Source organism: Ailuropoda melanoleuca, chromosome 5, assembly GCF_002007445.2.
Source record: "Ailuropoda melanoleuca isolate Jingjing chromosome 5, ASM200744v2, whole genome shotgun sequence".
Taxonomy (NCBI): Eukaryota; Metazoa; Chordata; class Mammalia; order Carnivora; family Ursidae; genus Ailuropoda; species Ailuropoda melanoleuca.
This window is the reverse complement of record NC_048222.1, coordinates 16564556-16586819: the sequence shown is the minus strand read 5'-3', so window position 1 is coordinate 16586819 and position 22264 is coordinate 16564556. Positions and strand designations below refer to the sequence as shown.

General features: G+C 36.0%; 1 protein-coding gene across 1 annotated transcript in view; it reads right to left on the bottom strand.

Moving 5' to 3' along the window:
• The window catches only part of LOC117802252, a 132599-nt gene that overhangs the window by 52523 nt on the left and 57812 nt on the right, over positions 1-22264 (bottom strand). The window contains exons 5-7 of the mRNA XM_034660198.1: positions 18729-18861; positions 15115-15202; positions 7370-7527 (exon numbers count right to left, since the gene is read on the bottom strand). Of these exons, the coding sequence (XP_034516089.1) occupies positions 7370-7527; positions 15115-15202; positions 18729-18861 (379 nt within the window). The remainder of the gene's footprint in view (positions 1-7369; positions 7528-15114; positions 15203-18728; positions 18862-22264) is intronic.

Below are 22264 nucleotides of genomic sequence, written 5' to 3'. Positions count from 1 at the left end.
TTCCATTTCCCACCACATAATTATTAAAAGATAAGTAGCTTCTGCATTATTAATAAGAATAAATAATAAGATGGCAATTAAATAACTATCATTAATGACTTGTTCATTAATATGTTAGTAGTCGGCTGTTTTATCATGAAGAGAAATTAGAGTAAGATAGTAGGAAAATTCAATAAATAATAAAACAGAAAGCTGTGTATTGTGCCTCAGTTAATTACAAATATATCTGATTCTTAGGAAACGCTAAAGAAATTTGCATACCAAGTACAGAAGTAGTTCAAAGCTAATAGGTGCTTTGTTACAAACAAAACTCTCTCATGTCTCTTTGAGTTTAAGTTTGTTTACTCTTACAAAAACTTGATTTCCTGTGTCTGAGGAAAATAAGCTTATAAAAAAGATGAAAAGGCTGCTATATAGCACTCCGGTAAAGAGATGCTGACAAATTAAGTGTTAATGAATCAAAAACATATGGATTACATTTCACTTCAAATAGAAATGATTTTAGAATCAAGGGGGAGAGTACTTAGCAAAATGTAAGTAAGTCTTTGTCAATCTCTAAAACCCAAACATTTATGGTATCTTCAGAAAGCTCCTTGTTATTCCTTTCCTTAGTGGTTACCTATCATTTTCATTTATAGAAAAGATCCATCTCTCCAAGGCCAAATGATCTTTCAAACGTTTAACAATGTATTGAGTCAGTTATATATGGACATCCCAGAAGTTCAGAGATAAAAAAGATCAAGGGGGAAATATGTATCAATTAACCAAAACCACCATGCCAACATCAAACATTTTCCACCACTCCTTGCTCATCATGATTTGAAAGACAAAAGAGAAATGCCAGTGGTCAAATACCGTTTTAAGTCATCTTCTTTGATATGCATTTTTAAAATTGTAGCTAAGATTTGCGTTTTCTATCAATCTTTTCATTGTACAAAAATTGGAACTTCTGTCATGTTAGTAGCTCTATAAATACAGTCCACATTTACATAAAAATCTTTAAAAGGTAGTGTTTTCATGCTTCTGGAGAATTGGGAATTTGTTCAATGCAAGAAGAAAACAGCATGAGATATAGAGTTCACAATATGTATTTGATTACTGAGCAGAAACCCCTATGTGTAAGATAATTTAGGCATACTTTTAGGATGTATTCACCCAAGTCCCTAAGATACGTTCTTCACTAAATAAAAATAAATAAGTAAATAAAAAATAGTGCATTTTTTCAAAGCAACCAAGTACATTTTTAGCACCTAGTCTACTAACTTCCCATCAAAGAACTGTTCATTTACATTCCTATATTGATGCTAAAGTCTCTTTCACTAAGGATTCTGTTCTGACATCCAAGATGTTCATTTATTACTGTGGGTACTTATTCTTGTGCCCCACACTCAGTGTAAAAAGCTTTTCAGTCATTTTGGAAGTGAAGCCTCTGCAGGCAAATCCTGCAAGTATGAAATTCACTGGAATCACATTCGGGGGACAAGAAGTGTTACAGGTAGATGGTTTGAGAGCTCCCCTTTTGTTCTCTTAATGTTAGGAGTTAAATGTGCCTTAGCTCTTCTGATTAAGCCCCTGGTGGCCACCTCCTACAATCAAAGCAGCCTGTTTACCCTTTGAATGGACAGAATTCCAGGATTCTTCTAGTTGGAGTCACCATTCTGCCACCTGCCATTTTGAATTCAGTTTGACTCCTGGTTTCCACTTCCACTTGCTTCCACCTGCCATTCCTAACTTCAAATTTGGCTAGGTCCAATTTTGCTTGTTATTTATCTTCACTTATTTTCAAGTCCTCATCAAGCTTGCAAAACCTATCCTTCCACAACAGATCAGGATGAGGAATACCCGATGACATGTAAAGCACAATCTATAAGTGATTGTGGGATTGAATTGAATTGAATAATTGATGGTAAACTGACTATGTATTAGACAGAGTGTATTAAAAACATTAGAACTTTAAAGCAAGCTTTATAAGGGGTGCCTGGGTGGGCTCAGTCAGTTAAGCATCTGCCTTTGGCTTGGGTCATGATCCCAGAGTCCTGGGATCGAGCCCCGCAATGGGATCCCTGCTCAGTGGGGAGTCTGCTTCTGCCCCTTCCCTCTGCTCATGTTCTTTCTCTCTTTCTGAAATAACTAAATAAAATCTTAAAATAAAATAATAAAATTAAATTAAAAAAAAAACAATTGATAGAATTCAATGCAAAGGCAACCCAAATCCTTAATGGAATGAGCTACCTCTTTTCCTAAAGCTTTCAATGGCTTCCTGTTGCCTATGATAAATATATAGCCCCCACTACTGTGCCCATTTCAAGTTTCTAAACTCCTTCCCCAGGCTGAGCTCTCACTTTCTTCCGCCCTCTGCCCTTTGTTCCAGTTCAAACAAATTGCTTTCAATTTTCAAACCCGCCTTGATATTTCCTGTCAGTATACCTCTACTCACCGTCTCCTTCGGCATGAAAAATATCAAATGTCTCCATCCCAAATCCCCATCAACATGCTTCCACGTATCTATTTGCTACCACCTTGCCACCCAAGGTCCTCACCAAAGCTTCTTCTCCTCCCTGACCATATTCCTCCAGTAAAAATGAGTAGTAGTATTTCTAGGAAAACAGTGTAGTCACTCCATGATATACTGCCTGCCATTGGCCGTGTCAATAACAATGCATAGGATCTCCCTCCCTATATAATTATAAACTTCAGAACAGAATTTCAGCAACTACAGAACTCAGAAAATTGTTACAGTCACATTCTGAGGGCACAAGAGTAGTAGATAAATAGCAATGCCTATACAAAGAAGAGAAAACAGGATATGTGTCTACGTGTGCTTGTGTTTCCCTGTACACATTCATGGTAAAGGATGCGTAGCTCCTTCTCAGAGTCCCTTACATAATTCCACTGTATAGCCATCTCTTCATAAAAACTTCTCTAACATACAACAAAAATTATAATCTTCATTAATTGCATCTGGTAGATAATACAGACTCGAGAAATAGACATTTTAGTTTTTATGCCTTCTAATTATGCTGCTTGAATGGATCTCTAACTTTACTGTCCACTGTCCCACGAGGCACGACTTTCTCCAACCCTTCCTCTCTGGCTAACATCCTGCTATTTTTATGAGCTTCAATAGCCCCTTTTAAAGTGGTAGTTTCTTTAAGAAAATAATTACAATGTAAATTAGTCTTCAACAAATAGTAAGGCACATTTTGGAATTAAATTCCTAAGTATCGAAGCTTTGCTTCCTGATTTGTTCAAAACCATTATATAAGTTTAACCATAGCCATTCAATCTATGTACCTAGAAATATCATTTCTTCTGTTGCTAATGAAGGTCCTACGGCACAAATTTATTAAAGGTATACATTTGCATGGGATAATAATTGGGTCGATAATATTAAATTCATAGGCTCATTATTTAATTGCAAGGGCAGATTATGAATACAGCTTCTAAAATGTATTTTAATGAAAAACACTACATCCTGACCTAATCATATCAACCTTATGCTATCTAATTAAGGATGCAAAAAATCATTAGAGTTGCAAAATATTAGTTCCAGTTCCATCAGGCTGTGAGCTGCCCCTTCATGAATATATATATTTTTACTCATGATAAATAGTTAATGAGGTAAAAATGACAAAATTTGCATGTAGGCAAATTAGTTTAATAGAATGATGTCTTTTCTGACTACTGAAAGTGACCTTTTCCTTTTCAAAAAAATGGTTAAAATACTTCAAAATTATCATCTGGCTGTCTTTGCACAAATGACAAATTATATGTATGAACAATATAAAAATTACAAAATGCAATAATCCTAAATTCTCATCATACTGTAAATGTGTTCTGTGCTTTTGCATTTATCAATTTAATAAAAGGAAATTAAGCATATTATAAAGTGTCCATTTATGTGGCAATTTTTAATCCAGAGCATAAAAAAGAGAAGCATGTGTTTAATAGCTAATACTATGGCAAAGATCTAGATCAAACTGTTAAAGTTCAAAAATTCTAGACTACTTACTTGAAATACTTTTATATTAAAGTGTCTGTTCCACTCTTAATTTAGCATTTTAGATTATAGATGAGTCTTCTAAATTAAACTGGCGTTGTATCTTGAAATTAGTACTTTAATTATTCACCAGGACTACCTTGCTTCCCTATTGAAATAAACTAAACAAGGAAACATAAAACAGGTTAAGAAGAACATTAAAAAAATTAATCATAAATAAGCGGAAGTCTTCACGGTATAAATGCCAGGTCATGAAGAGATGTAACAAATAAAATATGTATGCCTATTCATTTAAGTTTAGGAATGTTTCTGTATGCTTAACTAACATAACCTCAGCAAAGAGGAATAAGAGGTGCTCTTCAGATTTTCAAATGATTTGCACCAACATCTCTGTGAGTCTCCTCATTGATGGATGCTGAGTCTATACATGTTGGGGAAGAGAGAGCAGCAATTTATCTAGATATATTAATGTCTGTTAATGGCCCAAAAGAATCTAAGCCAAAATATTTTACTTAAGACACAAATGCCTTTGATTATTTACTTTAATTACTTTTAGTCCAATTGTCTTTTCTTTGATCCATTTAAATGTCTATACACTGTCAGAATTACAAACACTCAAGGTTTGAGGTCTTTTCCTTAGTTCTACTCTTGTCCATCATGGGTCACCTTTTATAAAGGAGGGAATAAATATTAATTTTAAAGAATTAAAGAATTTCATAATCTCCTTTAATTTTCCCTCTAGCACCTAAACATTCATTTTCCTCTTCCCCTTTATATCCCCAGCCCCCCCATCCCACTTTCTCTTATGTCTCACTCTCTCTGACTTTTCTAGACAAAATAAACAATCATAAACAATAAAATGATTCTCTACTTTCCTCTGTATTCTCTTGTTAGGTACTATGGTTCAACTCAGATCATTTTGGTACTCAACTTGGGATTGCTTCCAAATTCCTAAACATCCATATTCCTAAACTTCCATGTTTTGAAGCTTAATAATGAAATAAATATACTCTACCTACCCCAGTCACTTTGACATTATCCTGCAGAGAAAGTGCTCTTTGCTTAATTTTTAGGATGATTTAAATAATTTGGGCCTTTCAAAAACTATGCTGTTGTCAAGGATTTTTGAAGAAGAAACCAGGATGAATATATCGTAAAGTGAAATGCGTTTTACTTCAAGTCAGGGACAGTGATTGTGGAAAGGTCTGATGTAATGTTATATTTATCTATCAAATTAACAGAATCCAAGGCATATTGCATATATTAATAGTAAACCCATGTGGAATTTTTTAAAGCAATATTTAGGTTTCTATCAGATAGAGAATGGAATGAGGTAGATTATATGTTCAATATATGGACAAATTAAATACGTTCAATTATTCAGTCATTCATGTTTGCATTAGTTTATGTACTGAACGAATAGACAACAGAAATGTACTATGTTCTACAGACACTATTAAAGATTGAGAACACAAAGATGGAGAAGCCACTTGTTTATTGCACCAGATCTTACTCTAAAAAAGAAGAGGGAAACACCTATAATTCTCCAATTGTGTGTTAGAAGGGTCAGATAAAACAAGCAGCTTTGACACAAAGGAGATGGTCCTCTCTGGGCAGGCTCCATCAAAGCAACACTCAAGGTCAGCCTGGAAGACGAATTAGTTTGCCAGGTAGTACCTGAGGAGCTGGGAGGATGCTCCCCAAACAGAGAGGAATGGATGTAATGTAAAACAATATATCACATTTAGCAAACTAGCCTTATTTTAATATATTATTATTAATATTATTTAATATTATTATATTATTTAATATATTATTATTAATTATATTTCAGTGAGAAGCATTTGGCAAGAGGAAGGCTGAGAAGGGAGAGTGGGATACGGATACAGGAGACATCACCAGAAAGGTTGAAAGAATCCCATCAAATGGCAAAAATGCATTAGTCTGAATTTTGGCTTTTACTCCTCAGGCAAAAGGTTTATGACAGGGAAATGGAGGGTCATATCTGCATTTAGAAAACTTCTAACGAATGAAGTCATGGATGGTGTGATGACGTGGTAACTGCAGTGTGAGATTGCAGGTAGACAGAGCAGTTAGCAGAGTATTGCTGTTCTTCAGAAGTTGGGTATTGAGGTCATAGACATGCAGTAGCAAATGCAATAGAGAAGAGTAGATACTAAGAAAGTAAAGTCAAGAGAACTACCTGGATGATAAAACTGAAAAAAAAAATTCTAGGAGACAAAGAAAAGTCTAGAAAAACTCCGAGTTTTGAATCTTTGTGATTCAGAGTAGATGAAAATGCCATGCATAGAGGTTATGGATGTGTAAATCCTGTGGTTTTGTGACATAAGTGAAATGCATTTGTTAATTAACACTATGTGTCAAGTCAGTTTTGTTGGGTTTGGGTATCTTTGGGGCATACACCTGAAGATATCAAGTAGGCTGCTGGATTGTATTAGTTTAAGACTCAGAATAGAGGTGTAGCCTTGAGATACACATTCAATTATCTTCAGCAGGATGGAAGATTGAATGGAGGTTAACAAAAAAAGAGTGTGCAGAGTAAGAAGAAAAATAAACCAAGTACAGGGCCCTGAAAAACACTAACACAGAAGACACTGATGAAGCCAATGCACAAGTCTGGAAAAGAGATTGCTGAAAGATGGAAGAGAAGCAAGGGACTGACTGCCAGAGGCATCAAAGGAGAAAAACAGAAATAATATTCTCTTTCTCCTGTCCTGCCATGATGACATCGAAGCCAGCAATCATGTCACATGTGAGAAGTCAGTCATAGCTTCTTGTATTATTTTTTTTCCTTAAACTTTTATTTACTTATTTATTTATTTATTTATTTATTTATTTATTTATTTATTTGAGAGAGAGAGGGAGAGAGAGAGACCATGCAGGAGAAGGGGATAAGGGAAAGGGAGAGAATTTCAAGCAGACTCCCCACGGAGTGCAGAGCCCAATGCAGGGCTCCATCTCACGACCCTGAGATCATGACCTGAGCCAAAAACCAAGAATCAGTTGCTTAACTGACTGAGCCACCCAGGTGCTCCACTAGTTTCTTTTATATTCTTCACAACCCTTGTGTAATTTTGCCAAATATATATACAGCAGGTATCAATAAATATTTCCATAAAAAAATAACAGGGTACACTCTAAGAACCACCTGGCCATGTTTCTTCATTTCAACTAATAAAAAATAATCAATATACAGTCGAGTTGCGATATTTGTGGGGAGGTGGCAGTCAAATGCAATAATAAATGGCTTCAAGAACAATGTGAGAAAATGTACCAACTTACTGATATGCTAACAGAATGAGTTTCTCTTGTGTGGTCAAAAAACACATCTTCTTCAAACCAACTCACCTTCTTCCTTTCACCATGGATTCCTCTCCATTGCTTAGCCCTTTTCATTATGTAACTGAGCTCCTGATTGGAAATCTCCAAATCATACGGTATGAAAAACTTGGTTTCTTCACTATGGATTCGCTGAAATGCATCTAATATCCAGGAATCTGTGCAATCTAAGAACAAAACTATCTGTTATTTTTGTTCTCCAAATAGTTTACTTTTTGTCTCCAAAAATGTTAAATAATTTGTTTCTTTTATCAATTTCTATTTATTCTATTCTAGTTCATTGTTCCCATTTATCTTTCAGAAATTATTTGACTTACATTTCAGAAATAATTTAATACTATTCTCCACTAAACATCATAATCAAAGAATAATCTGGGTTGGTTGGGTTTTTTTTTTTTTTGCAATTATCTCTGATAAGCCTACTATTTCTGATTTTTGATGTCTAGGTAATAGACGGCAGAAAATTAAGAAATATTTAGCCATAATTTGTATTATGAATACCACATTAATTCAAATGTGAGGGATCTGTTAAAGGAAACAGTCAAGAACCCTAATGCATCACAGTATCTATAAACTACCCATTTGAAAAGTTAGTACAAAATGCCCAAGTTAAGATTTGGACTACCAAGATTGTTGAGCATTGCATGGAAGTTCCTTTCTACACAAAACGGGGAATTGTAAGTATTTAATTTCAATGATCAGGATAATTACATTTTGCTTTAAATACAGTAAGTTATTAAAACTAAAATTTATTGAGTACCATTATGATGGTGGTCTTTCACACCCATTGTGTTATCTAGCCTTCCTGTAATCCTGTCTTTTATACATTTATACACTAAAACTAAAAAAAAATAGTCTTGCTGTTTATAAATAACAGAGACAGAATCTAAACTCAGAGCTAACACCAAAATTCATTTCATTCCACCATCTGACTCTTCAGTGAAAATAACTGATACAACACATATCTTCATTTAAGGATCTTTATCTCACTTTTTCCAAAATAGTAAAATAGATTTTTGACCCTACCTGCCAAATAAGATTTGTGTGTCTTTGTTTCCCCCTAACTATTTTGTACTCATCACAGAGTGAAATAAAAGCAAAACTGCCAGCCAGTGTCACTGATGGCCCAAGACAGGCCATATGGCTTGGTACCATCTTGAAATTCAACTACGACTCTTACTGTGCTTTGAGATTCTAGGTCGGCCATTTGAATGATTTACTAGTTGTCTTGTTAAACAAAAACTAGTCTTTACCATTCTCTTAAACTTGTTTAATGTAACATCCATCTTTTTCTTTTAATGGTAGTAAGATTTAATGTAGTTAAATTACTGTCAATTTGCTGCCATAAACATTTTCTATATGAAGATTTTAAGTGCAGGATTATCAACAATGCAATTAACTTTGAATTAATTAGGAATCACAGTCCTGTTTCTGCTAGCTTCTGTTCCTTTTGCCCAGAAAATGTCTGTCTCCTCTTTATATCTCCTTCATTGTGTGTGAAAGAATAATTATGTAAACATCCAAGCTGGGATCTACAGGATGGTACACAAATGTTTGAACAGAGAACAAAATGGCACATTGGAATATGGAAAGCTGTACAAAGATTAACTGAATTTTAGTTTTACTTTTGCATTTTTTTCTTGCCACGTTGAGTGGCATTTTCCAGTGAACAGCTTTATGATGGGCTGTAAATGAGTCAACTTACCAACCGTTACTAGTTCTTAGCATATTTTCCAGCCCTATAGAGCCAGTTTACACAAAACAGGAAAAAATAGTCTAGGGTTATATGTGCAAAATTCTAAAAATAAGTTGAGTGTTGATAATCATGTAATTAATTTGATTATGTAATCAGTCAAGCAATATAACATTTACCCAAAAGTGAGTTATTTTATCTTTTCAGGGAGATAGGCAGTCCATACTGATCAAAGTTGGTGCATAGCTAGAGTCCAACCAAATGTTAAGAAAATTTCTATAAAGACGTACAATGTCAAAACAGTTTCAGTAAATTTCATAATTAAACTTATTTTATTTATAAAATATATTATTTATATAAAACAATTATTTTATAAATAAACTGGGCATTGGTAGATATTGATGAGAGTAACACACTGTTTTCTCTGGGTAAACAACATTGGAACCCGTCAATAAAGTATTCAGTTTAAACTTTCCATGATCATATTAAGTTATGAAAGTTTGTTATTCTTAAATGGGTCAGGAATAACGCACACAGACACGCATGTATTTTCATGCATTTTCTTCCATTTTGGGTGTGTGTGTACAAAGATCAGATTGATTTATATAAAATCGAAGATACTAAACATATTACGCGAGAGAAGAGAAAGAGAAAACCAAACGTGGAAAAATTTTAATAATTAGTGAAATTAGGAGAAGAATATTCAAGTTCATTGTATTACTTTGCATTTGTATAGGTTCAAGTTCATATTTAATAAAAAGCTAATAATATTTTATGGTATTCTATATCATTACATGATGATGGTTGTAGATTTGGATTTCTTTTAACAATACAACTATTCAAAGTGTCTGAAAATTTTACATTTTTAAATTATTTCTTCAAAATGTAATTAAAAGAGAAACTGTATTCCCCCTGTCTGCAAAGCCGTAGGCATTATTGTTTATAGAAATAGGTCACATATTATGCCACAGGTTCTGATGACGGCCAATGAAACAAAGTAATTTACAAAGTCCTCTGCCCTGTGTCCTATATTTGAAGCAATTCGTTGCTTGGTGAATGGCAGAAGCTATTATGTTTGGTTCACATCTGAATGTGGGTCATTTACAGGAACCTAGGATGTGACATTTCTTTTAAAGCTAAAAAGGACAAGTGTGAACATTTAGCTAATATAGTATTTTAAGGGTCATGAACACGATGGAGTCTATAACTTAAACTAGCTCCAAAAGAAAATATATATATATATATTAAAAAGAATCAAATATGATTGCTTCTTTCTAACTCTAAAAATTACAAATGAGTTTATCAGTATGGCTTTACAGATATCATAGTCAATGTGCTTATTGATAAAACTACTTATCTACTGGTGTAAGTACATAGAATGCTTCAGGTAAAGGTCTGAACAGTTTATGCTTGCCAAAATTCATGTGAAATCTGTCCACATATACTTTAGTGGACTTGTTAAACATTTTAGATGAGGTAAACGTCACTAAAGTTTTTATATGTATGAAAAAAACTTTTGTGGGCTTTCTAGAAACACTTGAATACTCACCATTCTGTTTAACACTAACTGAAAGTCAAATGGCTTTGGTTTGAAATTATACTAAAGAGAGGAAAAGAGAAATACAAAATAAAATAAAAAGACAAATAAAATGGTGAAGGGAAAATAATTTTAGGAAAAGGAAAAAGAAATTCAGGAAATAAAAACGTGCACATAATGGGAAGTAGTCAAGAACGCCTCCACCCCCATTTCCAGCAATAGCTCTATCATAGGTTTATGAAATATATATCCTTCAAAATATGTGCAGTCTCATGTTTGTAAGGGGGCAATCATCCTCTTCATTCACTCCTCATTAATTCATTGTCTCGGTCAACAAATACTCATCTTTGCCTGCCAAATGACAAGTACTTAGTAACTGCAAGCAGTAAGGAAGGGAGCAGGTGATAATCCCAGGAAGGGGGGACAGAGGAGATTGCAAAGGGCCCTGCAGCTGGCAGGAAAAGGGCAGAATGACGAGGAAAGCACAGTGTTAGGGTAGTATAATGTAAGGAAGGTGGGGCCCACCCAGGTCAAGAGAGCTCTTAACGTGAGGGCAATCAGAAGCTATTACATGGATTTTAAGGCAAGAAGTGATATGGTACTTTTTAATTAAAAATCATTCTGGTTATAGTGACGACAATAGATTAAAAGGAGCAAAAAGGAATATAAAGAGACTGGTTGGAAGGCTAATCTTACAGTAGGTCAGGGGAGAGATCAGGGCACATTGGACAAGGAAAGGAGCCTATGGATAGAATAAGATGGACAAGTTCAAGAGTTAAGTAATTAGCAGAACCTGGAGAAGGTGAGTATGGAGGGTGAGGGAGAGAATGGATTTGAGGACACACGCCAGGTTTCTTTCTCCCTCTCTTTCTCCTACCGGCCTCTGTCTCCTCCTCCCTCCGTCCCTCCCTCCTTACCCACCCTCTGTCCCTTCTTCCCTTCCTTCTTTCCTTCTTTCCTTCCTTCCTTCCCTCTCTCTTTCTTCTTCTTTCTTTCTTTCTTTCTTTCTTTCTTTCTTTCTTTCTTTCTTTCTTTCTTCTCCTTTTTTCTTTCCTCTCTCTCTCTCACTCTCTCTCTCTTTCTTTCTTTCTCAGAACTGGATGGGTAATCTTGGCATTTACTGAGACAGGAAACCCTAGATGAAGTGACTTGGAGGAGAAGATCATGAATTTCTCTTCAGAATGTCATTGAAAGTTCTAAATTGTTTAATTAAATCATGTTTACCTTGAAAGAACTGAATTTTAGAACTAAACTGAGCTGGGGCGCCTGGGTGGCTCAGTCAGTCCAGCGTCCGACTCTTGCTTTCAGCTCAGGTCATGATCTTAGGGTCTTGGGATTGAGCCCGTTGTCGTGTTCTGTGCTCGTCACAGAGTCTGCTGGAGATTATCTCCCTCTGCTCCTCCCCCTACTCTCTTTCTCTCTTTCTATTTAAATAAATAAATAAAATCTTAAAAAAAAAAAAGAACTAAACCAAGCTGCCTAAATTACAAATCTCTTAGAAATATACTATATTTGAATCAATTAATTCATTCCCAAGGAGCAGATTGAAGTTTCACTCTTTTTTTTCAAAAAAAAAAAATTGAGTATAGTTGACACACAATGTTACATTAGTTTCAGGTGTACAGTATTGTGATTTGACTTTTTTATATTTAACTCTATGCTCACCACAAGCATAGCCACCATCCGTCACCATACAACACAATTGCAGTATCATCAACTGCATTTCCTATGTTGTGCCCTTCATTCCCACGACTTACTCATTCCATAACTGGAAGTCTGTGTCTCCCACTCCCCTTCATCCATTTTGCCCACCCTCCCTCCACCCCCTTCCCTCTGACAACCATCAGTGAGTCCTCTGTACTTACGGGTCTGATTCTGCTTTTTTGTCTTTTTGTTTGTTCATTCATTTTGTTGATCCAATAATTCTACTGCTGGGTATTCACCCAAAGAAAATGAAAACACTAATTTGAAGATATATATGCAGCCCTATGTTTACTGCAGCATTATTTACAACAGCCAAAATATGGAAGCAACTCAAGTGTCTATCCACAGATGACCAGAAAGAAAAGAACATGGTGCATGTGTGTGCGTGTGTGTGCGTGCGTGTGTGTGCATACACACATACATACATTACATAGCCATAAAGAAGGATAAAATCATGCCATTTGCAACAATGTGGTTGGATCTAGAGGGTATTTTGTTAAATGAAGTAAGACTGAGAAAAACAAATACTGTATGATTTCACTCATACGTGGAATCTAAAAAACAAAGTCTCACTCTTTATTTACTATACACATTTTAAAGATAAGGAAAAATCATGGGGGTAAAACTATTGCCAAAGAACATGAAACTAGTAAGTGACAGAGCCAAGATTCAAGCCAGGCCAAACAGTATTCAATCCAGGTATCAAACCACTATATTATATTCATCCGTTAGGTGAAAATTGACCACAAATATGAATTTAAAGTAATCTCATTGTTTAAAAAAATTAAGAAATATGGGGATGCCCGGGTGGCTCACTTGGTTAAGCCTTTAACACTTGGTTTCGGCTCAGGTCATGATCTCGCAGATGTGGGATGATCCCGGTGTCAGCTCTGGGCTCAGGGCAGAGTCTTCTTGTCCTTTTCCCTCTGCTCCACCCCCCAGCTTGTGCTGTCTGTCTCTTTCTCAAAGAAAGAGAGAGAGAGAGAGGGAGAGAGAGAAAGAAAGAAAGAAAGAAAGAAAGAAAGAAAGAAAGAAAGAAAGAAAGAAAATCTTTATTTATTTAAAGATTTTATTTATTTATTTGAGGGAGAGAGAGCACAAGCTGAGGAGGGGCAAAGGCAGAGGGAGAAGCAGGATCCCTGTTGAGCAGGGAGCCTGAAGTGGGGCTGGATCCCAGGACCCTGGGATCATGACCTGAGCTGAAGGCAGATGCTAAACCAACTGAGCCACCCAGGTGCCCCATACATAAAATCTTTAAAAAACTATTAAGAAATATGATGCACAAATAACACTGCAGTTTCTGGAGTTACGAAGGCAGCATATGGGTATCAGCTGAGCCACTGGCCTACTGTGCAACCTTAGGCAAATTACTCAAAGTCACTAATGCTTGGTTTCTTTATGTATGAAAAGGACACGATCCTTTTCCAGTAGCTATTATCTTCTGTTCCCGTGAGGGTACTGACTCAGGTTATGTAGGTAGATCAGTTTTACAGGAAAACCCAAACTCTAAAGAGTAAGGTGAACCAGAACTATGGCAGCATTTTCTCAAGTCAAATTCAGCAGTAAGGTCTTGGCCACCGGGAAAGCACAGGGCTGATAAGAGGTCCTGGCGTCATGATCAATGTGAATGACCCCCCCCCCAAAAAAAAGTGTTGCTTCAGCACTTAATCCAGACTGAAGGCTGAGGCACTTTTACCATGTGTCCTTGCTGAATGACAGCTCCTTCGCAAATGTGACCAAGATCACTAGGAACCCATTCGCTGTTTTGAGCATCGAAGCAAGCCTCAAATACCTACTCAACAGATGATTAAAAAGGAAAAACTACTTGGAGAGGGTAGTAGAGAATGAGGTTGGGGAACTGAGCTTTAGAAACAACAAGTCAGAGCAGAGAATTGGTGAGAAGGGAGTGAAAAACATTGCGTGTCTATGACGTGTTTAGCACTTCTCTGGGTCCTCCAGATTTTTTTTTGCATACAATGCCTAAATGGTTTGCACATCACTGTGGCTCTTTTAGACTTTTCTTTCTGCACTGCACTGTCACTTTTAAAGCTGGGTGTTGCCAAAGAGTTCCAATTCAAAATCTATTCTAATCACTTGGATAAGTCAGATTAACACACATAAGGGCTTTGTGTAGGTCTTTTTCACACTTTTTCATTATATTCCAGTTGAGCATTCAAAATGAAAAACACCTGAGAGCCAGAGTCATTTGGACAGATAGCCTGTGAGCCATATTTTATTTGGAAGAGGTGTGTCTTCATCCTTAAGAAAATATCTTCCTTTATTTATTTGTGATTTTAATTCAACAAATATTTGTTGTGTGTCTATTGTGTTCTAGACCCTTTTCTGGGTACAGAGAAGACAATGATGAATTCTACAGTCAGTGACTTTGTCTTCCACAGTCCAAAGTCTCATGTTATACGTAACATGAAATTAAATACCATTTAAATACATGGTTGGAGACTTTGAGGGACTGTTTTAGGCTCACGTAATCCTCACTGTTTTGTGGAAGCAAAGCAAAATAGTTGTTGTGTTGAGTGTTTAGTTTTCTTGTTCAGTTATTTTACTGACAAGTGTGAGAATGTTATCGATTATGCAGGATACTGACAGAGAGAAGGAAGGAATGACACTGGCCCTGCACGTTATCTACACTATCAGATGCGGATACTTACATGGAACTGGGAAAAGAAATTCCTCATTCCAGTGGCCTAAAATAAGCCCATGCCAGTGATCTGGACTGTGTCAATAAGAAAATATGTACCTGACACTTCATCCAGGTACACATACCTTTTTGACACCTGCTTACTATTGGTCAAAACTCACATGCCTGGTTTCCCACACGTTTGGGAGGAAAATAGAAGTTGTGATTGACCATTTCACTTTCTTTTATCTTAGAGGTATCAGAAGAAGGCTAATGTGCCAAAAGCCAATATATCAAATGACTGGTTAATGACTTAGATCTAACAGAGCAGCTTTTATTTTGTCTTTACAAGAGCATATCATGTCAGGAAATGTTCAGGTCATCTCTGACCCAGCTTCTTGTAGCTCCAGATGGGGTTAGTGGGGGTAGAAAGAGATCCCTTTATTTGCTGAAGAAAAGATCGGAGTGAAATCAGCATATGGCATGAACTCAACTGCCCACATCAAAGAGTTTAGGGCCTGAGGAACAGAGTGAGGATACTGATGGGCTTTCGGGTAATGAACGATCGTGAGTTATCTGGCACCACAGCAGTGAACTATTTTGGTTACAATCCTTCAGTTTGCTGAGGCGGACACAGTGTAGCATCCAAATCTTTTAAATAGGTCTACTCCTTTACCAGCATGTCACGATGTTCACAGTCCATTAGGGCTATTAGGGCATGGAGTGCCCATAATTAGGTGACAATTTCAGGGGGTATGAAAATCGGTTAGCTTTGTATTAATTAGATCATTTTTAGAATTTTTTCTCCACCTGGTAAATAATATTTTGCTTTAAGTGAGGAACATTGTAAAGACGATTGATTCAGAAACTGGAAAATTGTTGATTATCTTATACGTATTCCCCAGACAATGAACATGCTCATACTATTCTCATCGAAACCTACCCTTAAATTATTTGAATCTAAATTAATTATCCTAAGTAATGAGTGGCCACAGCTAAAACTTATAAGGCTATTCAGAACTATTAAGTCAATGATTAAGAAGACACCAGCACCCCAGAAACTAATTAACTTGAGTACCAGTCTTTCAGATTTGTATCCAGCTTCCAGGTATATAAAAGCTTAAGGAAATCTAAGTGACAGTGAGATGATGATTTCTCATTCTCTGCATATTTTAAAAGAATATGTAAGCAGCCTGTAGATGGTTTGGACTACTCAAATAAAGGATTTAGAATGAAAGGATCCATATGATATCAACAAAGGCTTTGCTCAGAAGGATCATGAGGAGTGCTGCAAGGCCGCATGAAGCATCATCCTGACAGGTGTAGATGGTCTTCACAGATTTTCTTCATGCCAATGCCTAGAAAGGGCCATCTATAAGAGTGTGATCAAAACCTCAGTTTTTAAAAGAAGCCCTAAAAAGAGGAGCTCCATTGATCCCACTGGAAACATTTAAAATTTCTCAGAGTAAAACAAAATGGCAAAACAGTTAATATCTAAAGATAATACCAACTGACAGAAAAGACCAGTAAAATAAAATAAAAGGTATCTTGTTTAGATCTCGACACTATCCCTATCACATGAATTCTACATGGCTTGTGATCAGTTCAATGAAAAAATTCCAGCTTTATGAAAACAGAAGTAAATAGTTACACCATTTCTGAATGAGGAAGGATTTTTTTTAATTTAAGATCTATTTAATAAGTCTAATGATCAAAAGGCTTTACTGTATATGAATTATAATACCTGTTTTTCGGGGCGCCTGGGTGGCATAGCGGTTAAGCGTCTGCCTTCGGCTCAGGGCGTGATCCCGACGTTGTGGGATCGAGCTCCACATCAGGCTCCTCTGCTATGAGCCTGCTTCTTCCTCTCCCGCTCCCCCTGCTTGTGTTCCCTCTCTCGCTGGCTGTCTCTATCTCTGTCAAATAAATAAATAAAATCTTTAAAAAAAAATAATACCTGTTTTTCTAAGTAATCTTTACATCCAATGTGGGGCTCGAACTCACAACCCCAAGATCAAGAGTTGCATACTCTACCAGCTGAGCCAGCCAGGCACCCCTATAATATCTATTTTTCTAAAAAATCAAAAATACATTAAAAGTTAATTGTCAAATGGAAAAAACATCCATTAAAATATGACAGAAGGGTTACTACTATAATTTATATAAAACTCATTTAACTCAGCAAGAAATACATTTGAATAGTCATAGAAAGAAGGGCAAAGGGACATTTAGAAGACAATTCACAAAAGGAAATACAAATGGGTGAGTGATAAGCATACTAAGAATATTTACTAACGAGAAACAGAACACACATTTAGAAAAGGACAAGATTCCATTTCTTCTATTAGATTAAAAAAAAGTTATCACATGATGTGAACATGATTTGGTCAGATCCCCCACGCACTTCTAAATAAGTATAAATCCAACTTCTCTAAAACATAACTTTGCAATATTATCTAATGTCTTAGAAACATCATACTGTCTGAAATAGTATTTCTGGGTCTCTAGGATACTCTTCAGAAATCTAAAATGTGGACAAGACCCTGAGTCTTAAGATGTTCATCAGAATTATTTATAAAATGCACAAAAATGAGAAACAATCTATTGTCTAGGAACAAAGAAATATTTAACTATTTTATACCGCTTATCTGGTATAAAATAATGTGTAGGCATTAAATGTTCATGAAGTAAGTAAAGAATATGAAAGTATTTATCATATGATATTATTAAATTTAAAATCAACATATGAAGTTATTCTTACTGAATAATTTCAACTTTGTAAAAATAAATACACATGGGAAAAAAATTGAAGCAAATTTACCAATTAATAATGCCTTGTCTCAATGGTGACATTATTGGTGTTTCTAAATTTATTTTTTGATCCTCCTCTATAGTTTCACTTTTTTTCCTAAATAACATATTCTCCCTATAATGAGGAAAAAACATTGAAAAGATTAATGCTTTTTTTAAAGCTAGAAAATCCAGTTCAGGTAATTACACTCAAGTCAAGAGCTTCCTCACACAGGTCAACTCTCCTACTGGAAGTATGGGGAGTGAGAATTTTTCTAGTAGAAACCCTTCAGCAATAAATTACTCAGGCTCTTGGAGGAATAAGATCCAATCAGCCAAACTCAATAGGGTCCAGTCTGGAGTTTGCACAACCAGTCTTTATAATGCAGAGCTTCTGGTGCCCAGAGCTAGACAACATTCTCTGTTAACAGCCTGCATGTCCGACTTGATCTCCTTTGTGTTCGTATAATATTAGCCATGTTATCACATGTTTTGACAGGACTGATCCAAAAGCCCAGAAGACTTAGGATTGTTGCCTTAATATTTGGATTAAGAATGCTAACCTAAACCAGTCAGCACATACAAATCCATATTGGCACCTTCCACGAAGATGAGTTCTTAGGATTTCTGTACACTTTGTCTACTTTTATGCCAGAGCAAACCCCACTTCATTGACCAGATGCCTCTGTTGGTAGCGGTGGTTGCTGTAGAGAAGAACAGGGCCACTCAGCTCTCCCACATTTTACAGAGAGATGTTGTGCAAACATCAGTAAAGAGATCTTTCAGCTGACATATTAGGGCGACTTTATGAATACAAAAAATACAGGTATTTTCCCTGTAGGAGATTGTTATCTCTATCATTACCTAAAGAAATTTGAAGAGCATCCGTTTCTAAAACATTAGCAAAACCTGGGGGTTACTGTGCATGTCTAGTTCTGATGGGACAGGATAAACATGGAAGACAGTGAGGGGCTATGTTGAGAGAGTGCCCAAAACTTGTTGATACCTCCTGGACCTTTTCAGGCTTATTCTCTATGATGTCCAGACACTCCATCTGTCTTTGCTTTTCCCTAATCTTTTTTCCATTACAGAGCTTCTCACTCCTCCTATCCGCCCTTTCTCGTGGGGTAATCCTTTTGCTGTATATTAAAGCAAACCACTATTTGTTTTAGGCAACAAAATATTAAATCCTAATTAGTCAGTGCATAAATTCTATGCTTCCTTTTTCATACTTTACAAAGAATCTTGATAATAAAAACGTGAACCTTGGACAAAGAAATGCATGGCTGCAAAATTCACCTCATTTTATGTGAGAAGAGATATATCGATGGGGGTAATAAATGGTACATAATATTATCTGATAATTTGTTAATCCTCCGAAAGTCTAAACTATGTGATGTACTACTTTATGTTTTTAACTTCTTGAGGAAACTCTAGTTATTTTAAGTAAGAGAATCATGCTTCACATAGAGCCTCTCATAAGATCCACACATAATGTGTCATCCTTACTATGCTCCACAAGAAAATGTCTGAAATCTAGCAAATGAACATTTTTGCCTAGGGGGCCACAGGACAAGTTAGTGGTCAAATGAAAACTGAATGATCAGGGAAGACTTTCTTCCCTTCCCCAGGAAAACAAGTGCAACTTTACTGCAGCTATATTATTGGTCTAAGAAAGGAAGAATTGAGGAGTGTGCTCACCTCCCATTTCACAGAAAATTATGATGGCTATCATATGTGAATTCCTTCAGTGCCCTGCCACAAACCCCCCTGCTTTTGCTTCAACCTTGTCTCTTTCTTTATCACATCAACGGACAAGATCCTTTCCCTAAATCCTGAATTTGTCTCCATATGTGCTCTCCTCCATGTCTTCAGAGACGTCCTTGTTCAATTATCCTCATTTGCTTAGCCATTTGCAATATTTTTCCCTCTTTTAGAATTTTCATATATGATATAAATATATTCAAACCATACCCATGTTAAAAAACACTCTTTTTTTAAAACATTTATTTATTTATTTTAGAGAGAAAGGGAGAGAGTGCAAGTGAGCTGTAGGGGGAGGGGGGAGAACCAGAAGCAGACAACACGCTCCACACGGAGCCCCACGTGGGGCTTGATCCCAGATGGTGAGATCTTGATCTGAGCAGAATCCAAGAGTCAGATGCCTAATGGACTGAGCCACCCAGGTGGCCCTAAAAACCACTCTTTAAAAAAATACTTTTTCTAACCATTTTCCATTTACAGCATAGCTTTGTATATAAAAAAGTCAGTAAGTCCTGCCTCTATGTCCTTACCCTTGACTCAGCCCACCATAATTGAGCCTCTACACTACAGAGCAATGAAACTCAAGACTTCTTCTGCGCGAATTCACCACCTACACAGTTTTGCCTGAGCTCTACACTCATCTATCAAACTTCTTATGATGTTTTTCCCTTGGCAATATCGAAGTTATCTTAAGGTCAATAGGAATGAAAATTTAACTCATTATCTATCTCCTCCAAAAATTTAATCTCCATCTCTGAGAATGCTACAACCATCCACCCATGGATGCCCAATTCCAAAACTTAAGGTTACACTAAATGCCATTCTTTCCTTCACCTTCAATTTCCAATAAGCCCACAAGTTCTATGTATATCACCTATTTCATTGATTAGTCACAACTGTCCATTTCCTGTGTCATTCTCTTTAGTGAAGTCTCTTGACACTCTGCCTAGACTATTGAAATGGCATTCTAACTAGGTTTCCCTGCTTTCATCCTGACCGCTATTAAATCCACTTTCCCATCTACTCGTAGAGTGATCTTCCCAAAATTAAAGTTAGTGAAAAATTTTCAGCTTTTTCACTTTATCATTAGAACAAATTCAAGCTCCACAACATGATATCAAGACGTTTATCATCTAGTCCTTGACTACACTTCTCATCTTATCTCAGTCAACTACCATTGCCCCATATCCTATACTCCAGCCATATTAAAATATTTTTGAGTGGCCAAATACATCATACTTTCTCATGATTGTATGGTTTCATACATCTTCCCTTTGCCCAGGAACATTCTTTCTTCCAGTCAAATTATATTAAAACTCTGAAAATTACTCAAGGGTTATATTTCAACTGATGTGTTTGTCTGCTGCCCCAATCTTCTGCCAGACCTGTGTTAATTCCTTTTCTCTATGCTCTCAGAGACTCTTGTGTTGACCTCTTCCTAGCACCTTTTTTTAAATTATGGTAAGAACACTTGACATGAAATCTACTCTCTTAACAATTCTTTAAGTATATAATACAGTATTGTTAATTACAGTCACAATGTTGTACAGCAGATCTCAGAACTTAATCATCTTGCATAAATGAAACCTTGTCTGTTGAAAAACTCTTCTCTATTTCACCCTCCCCTCAGGACCCTGACAACCACCATTCCACACTATGCTTCTATGACTTTGACTATTTTAGATACCTCATATAAGTGGAAGCACGCAGTGTTTGTCTTTCTGTGACTGGCTAATTTTATTTAGCATAATGTCCTCAGTGTTCATCTATGTTGTTACATATTGCAAGATGTTCTTTTTCAAAGCTGAATAATATTCCATTGTTTGTGTCTACCACATATCTCTATCCATTCATCTGTTGATGAACATTTAGGATGTTTCTACATTTTGGCTATTGTGAATAATGCTGCAAAGAACGTGGGAGGGCTAATATCTCTTGAGATCCTGATTTTAATTCTTTTGAATAAATTTCTAGAAGTGGAGTTGCTGGATTATATTACAAAGCTACAGTACTTTAAACAATATGCCACTGGCATAAGTACAGATGAATAGACCAATAGAACAGATGACAGAGCCCAGAAATAAACCCACACATATACTGTCAATCGATCTTCAACAAAGGTGCCAAAAATATACGATGGAAAAAGGATGGTCTTTTCAACAAATGGTGCTGAGAAAACTGGATATCTACATGGAAAGGAATGAAATTGGACCCTTACCTTACACCATACACATAAATCAACTCAAAGTGGATTAAAGACTTAAATATAAGACCTGAAACTGTAAAAATTCTATAAAAGAAACATAAGGAGAAAGTTTCATGAATTGGTTTAGCCAATGATTTCATGGATATGAAAATGGCTTTTAAAAATATAGGTAACAAAAGCAAAATTGAACAAGTGGGACTATTTCAAACTCAAAAGCTTCTGCAAAGGAAACCATCAACAGAGTGAAAAGTCTTCCTAGCACTTTTTATACTGCCTCGAATTTGTTGCTTTTCTCATCTTTCTTCATGCACATGCATTGCTTGCGAAAAAGAATTTTACATAAGATTCCTGGGAAATTTACCAGGATATCATGAGATATTGAGGGATTACTCCTTGTTTCTTGTTGGCCTCTAGTTTGAAGAAACAAGTATAATGATTTACAGAAAAATGAGATCTCTCTATTACAGAGAAAACATTTCCCCAAAAGTCGATTAATTTTTCAGCTGGTCTTCATGATAGATGTTACAAACAACCATCAACATTTCTTTCTTTCTTTTTTTGAGATTTTATTT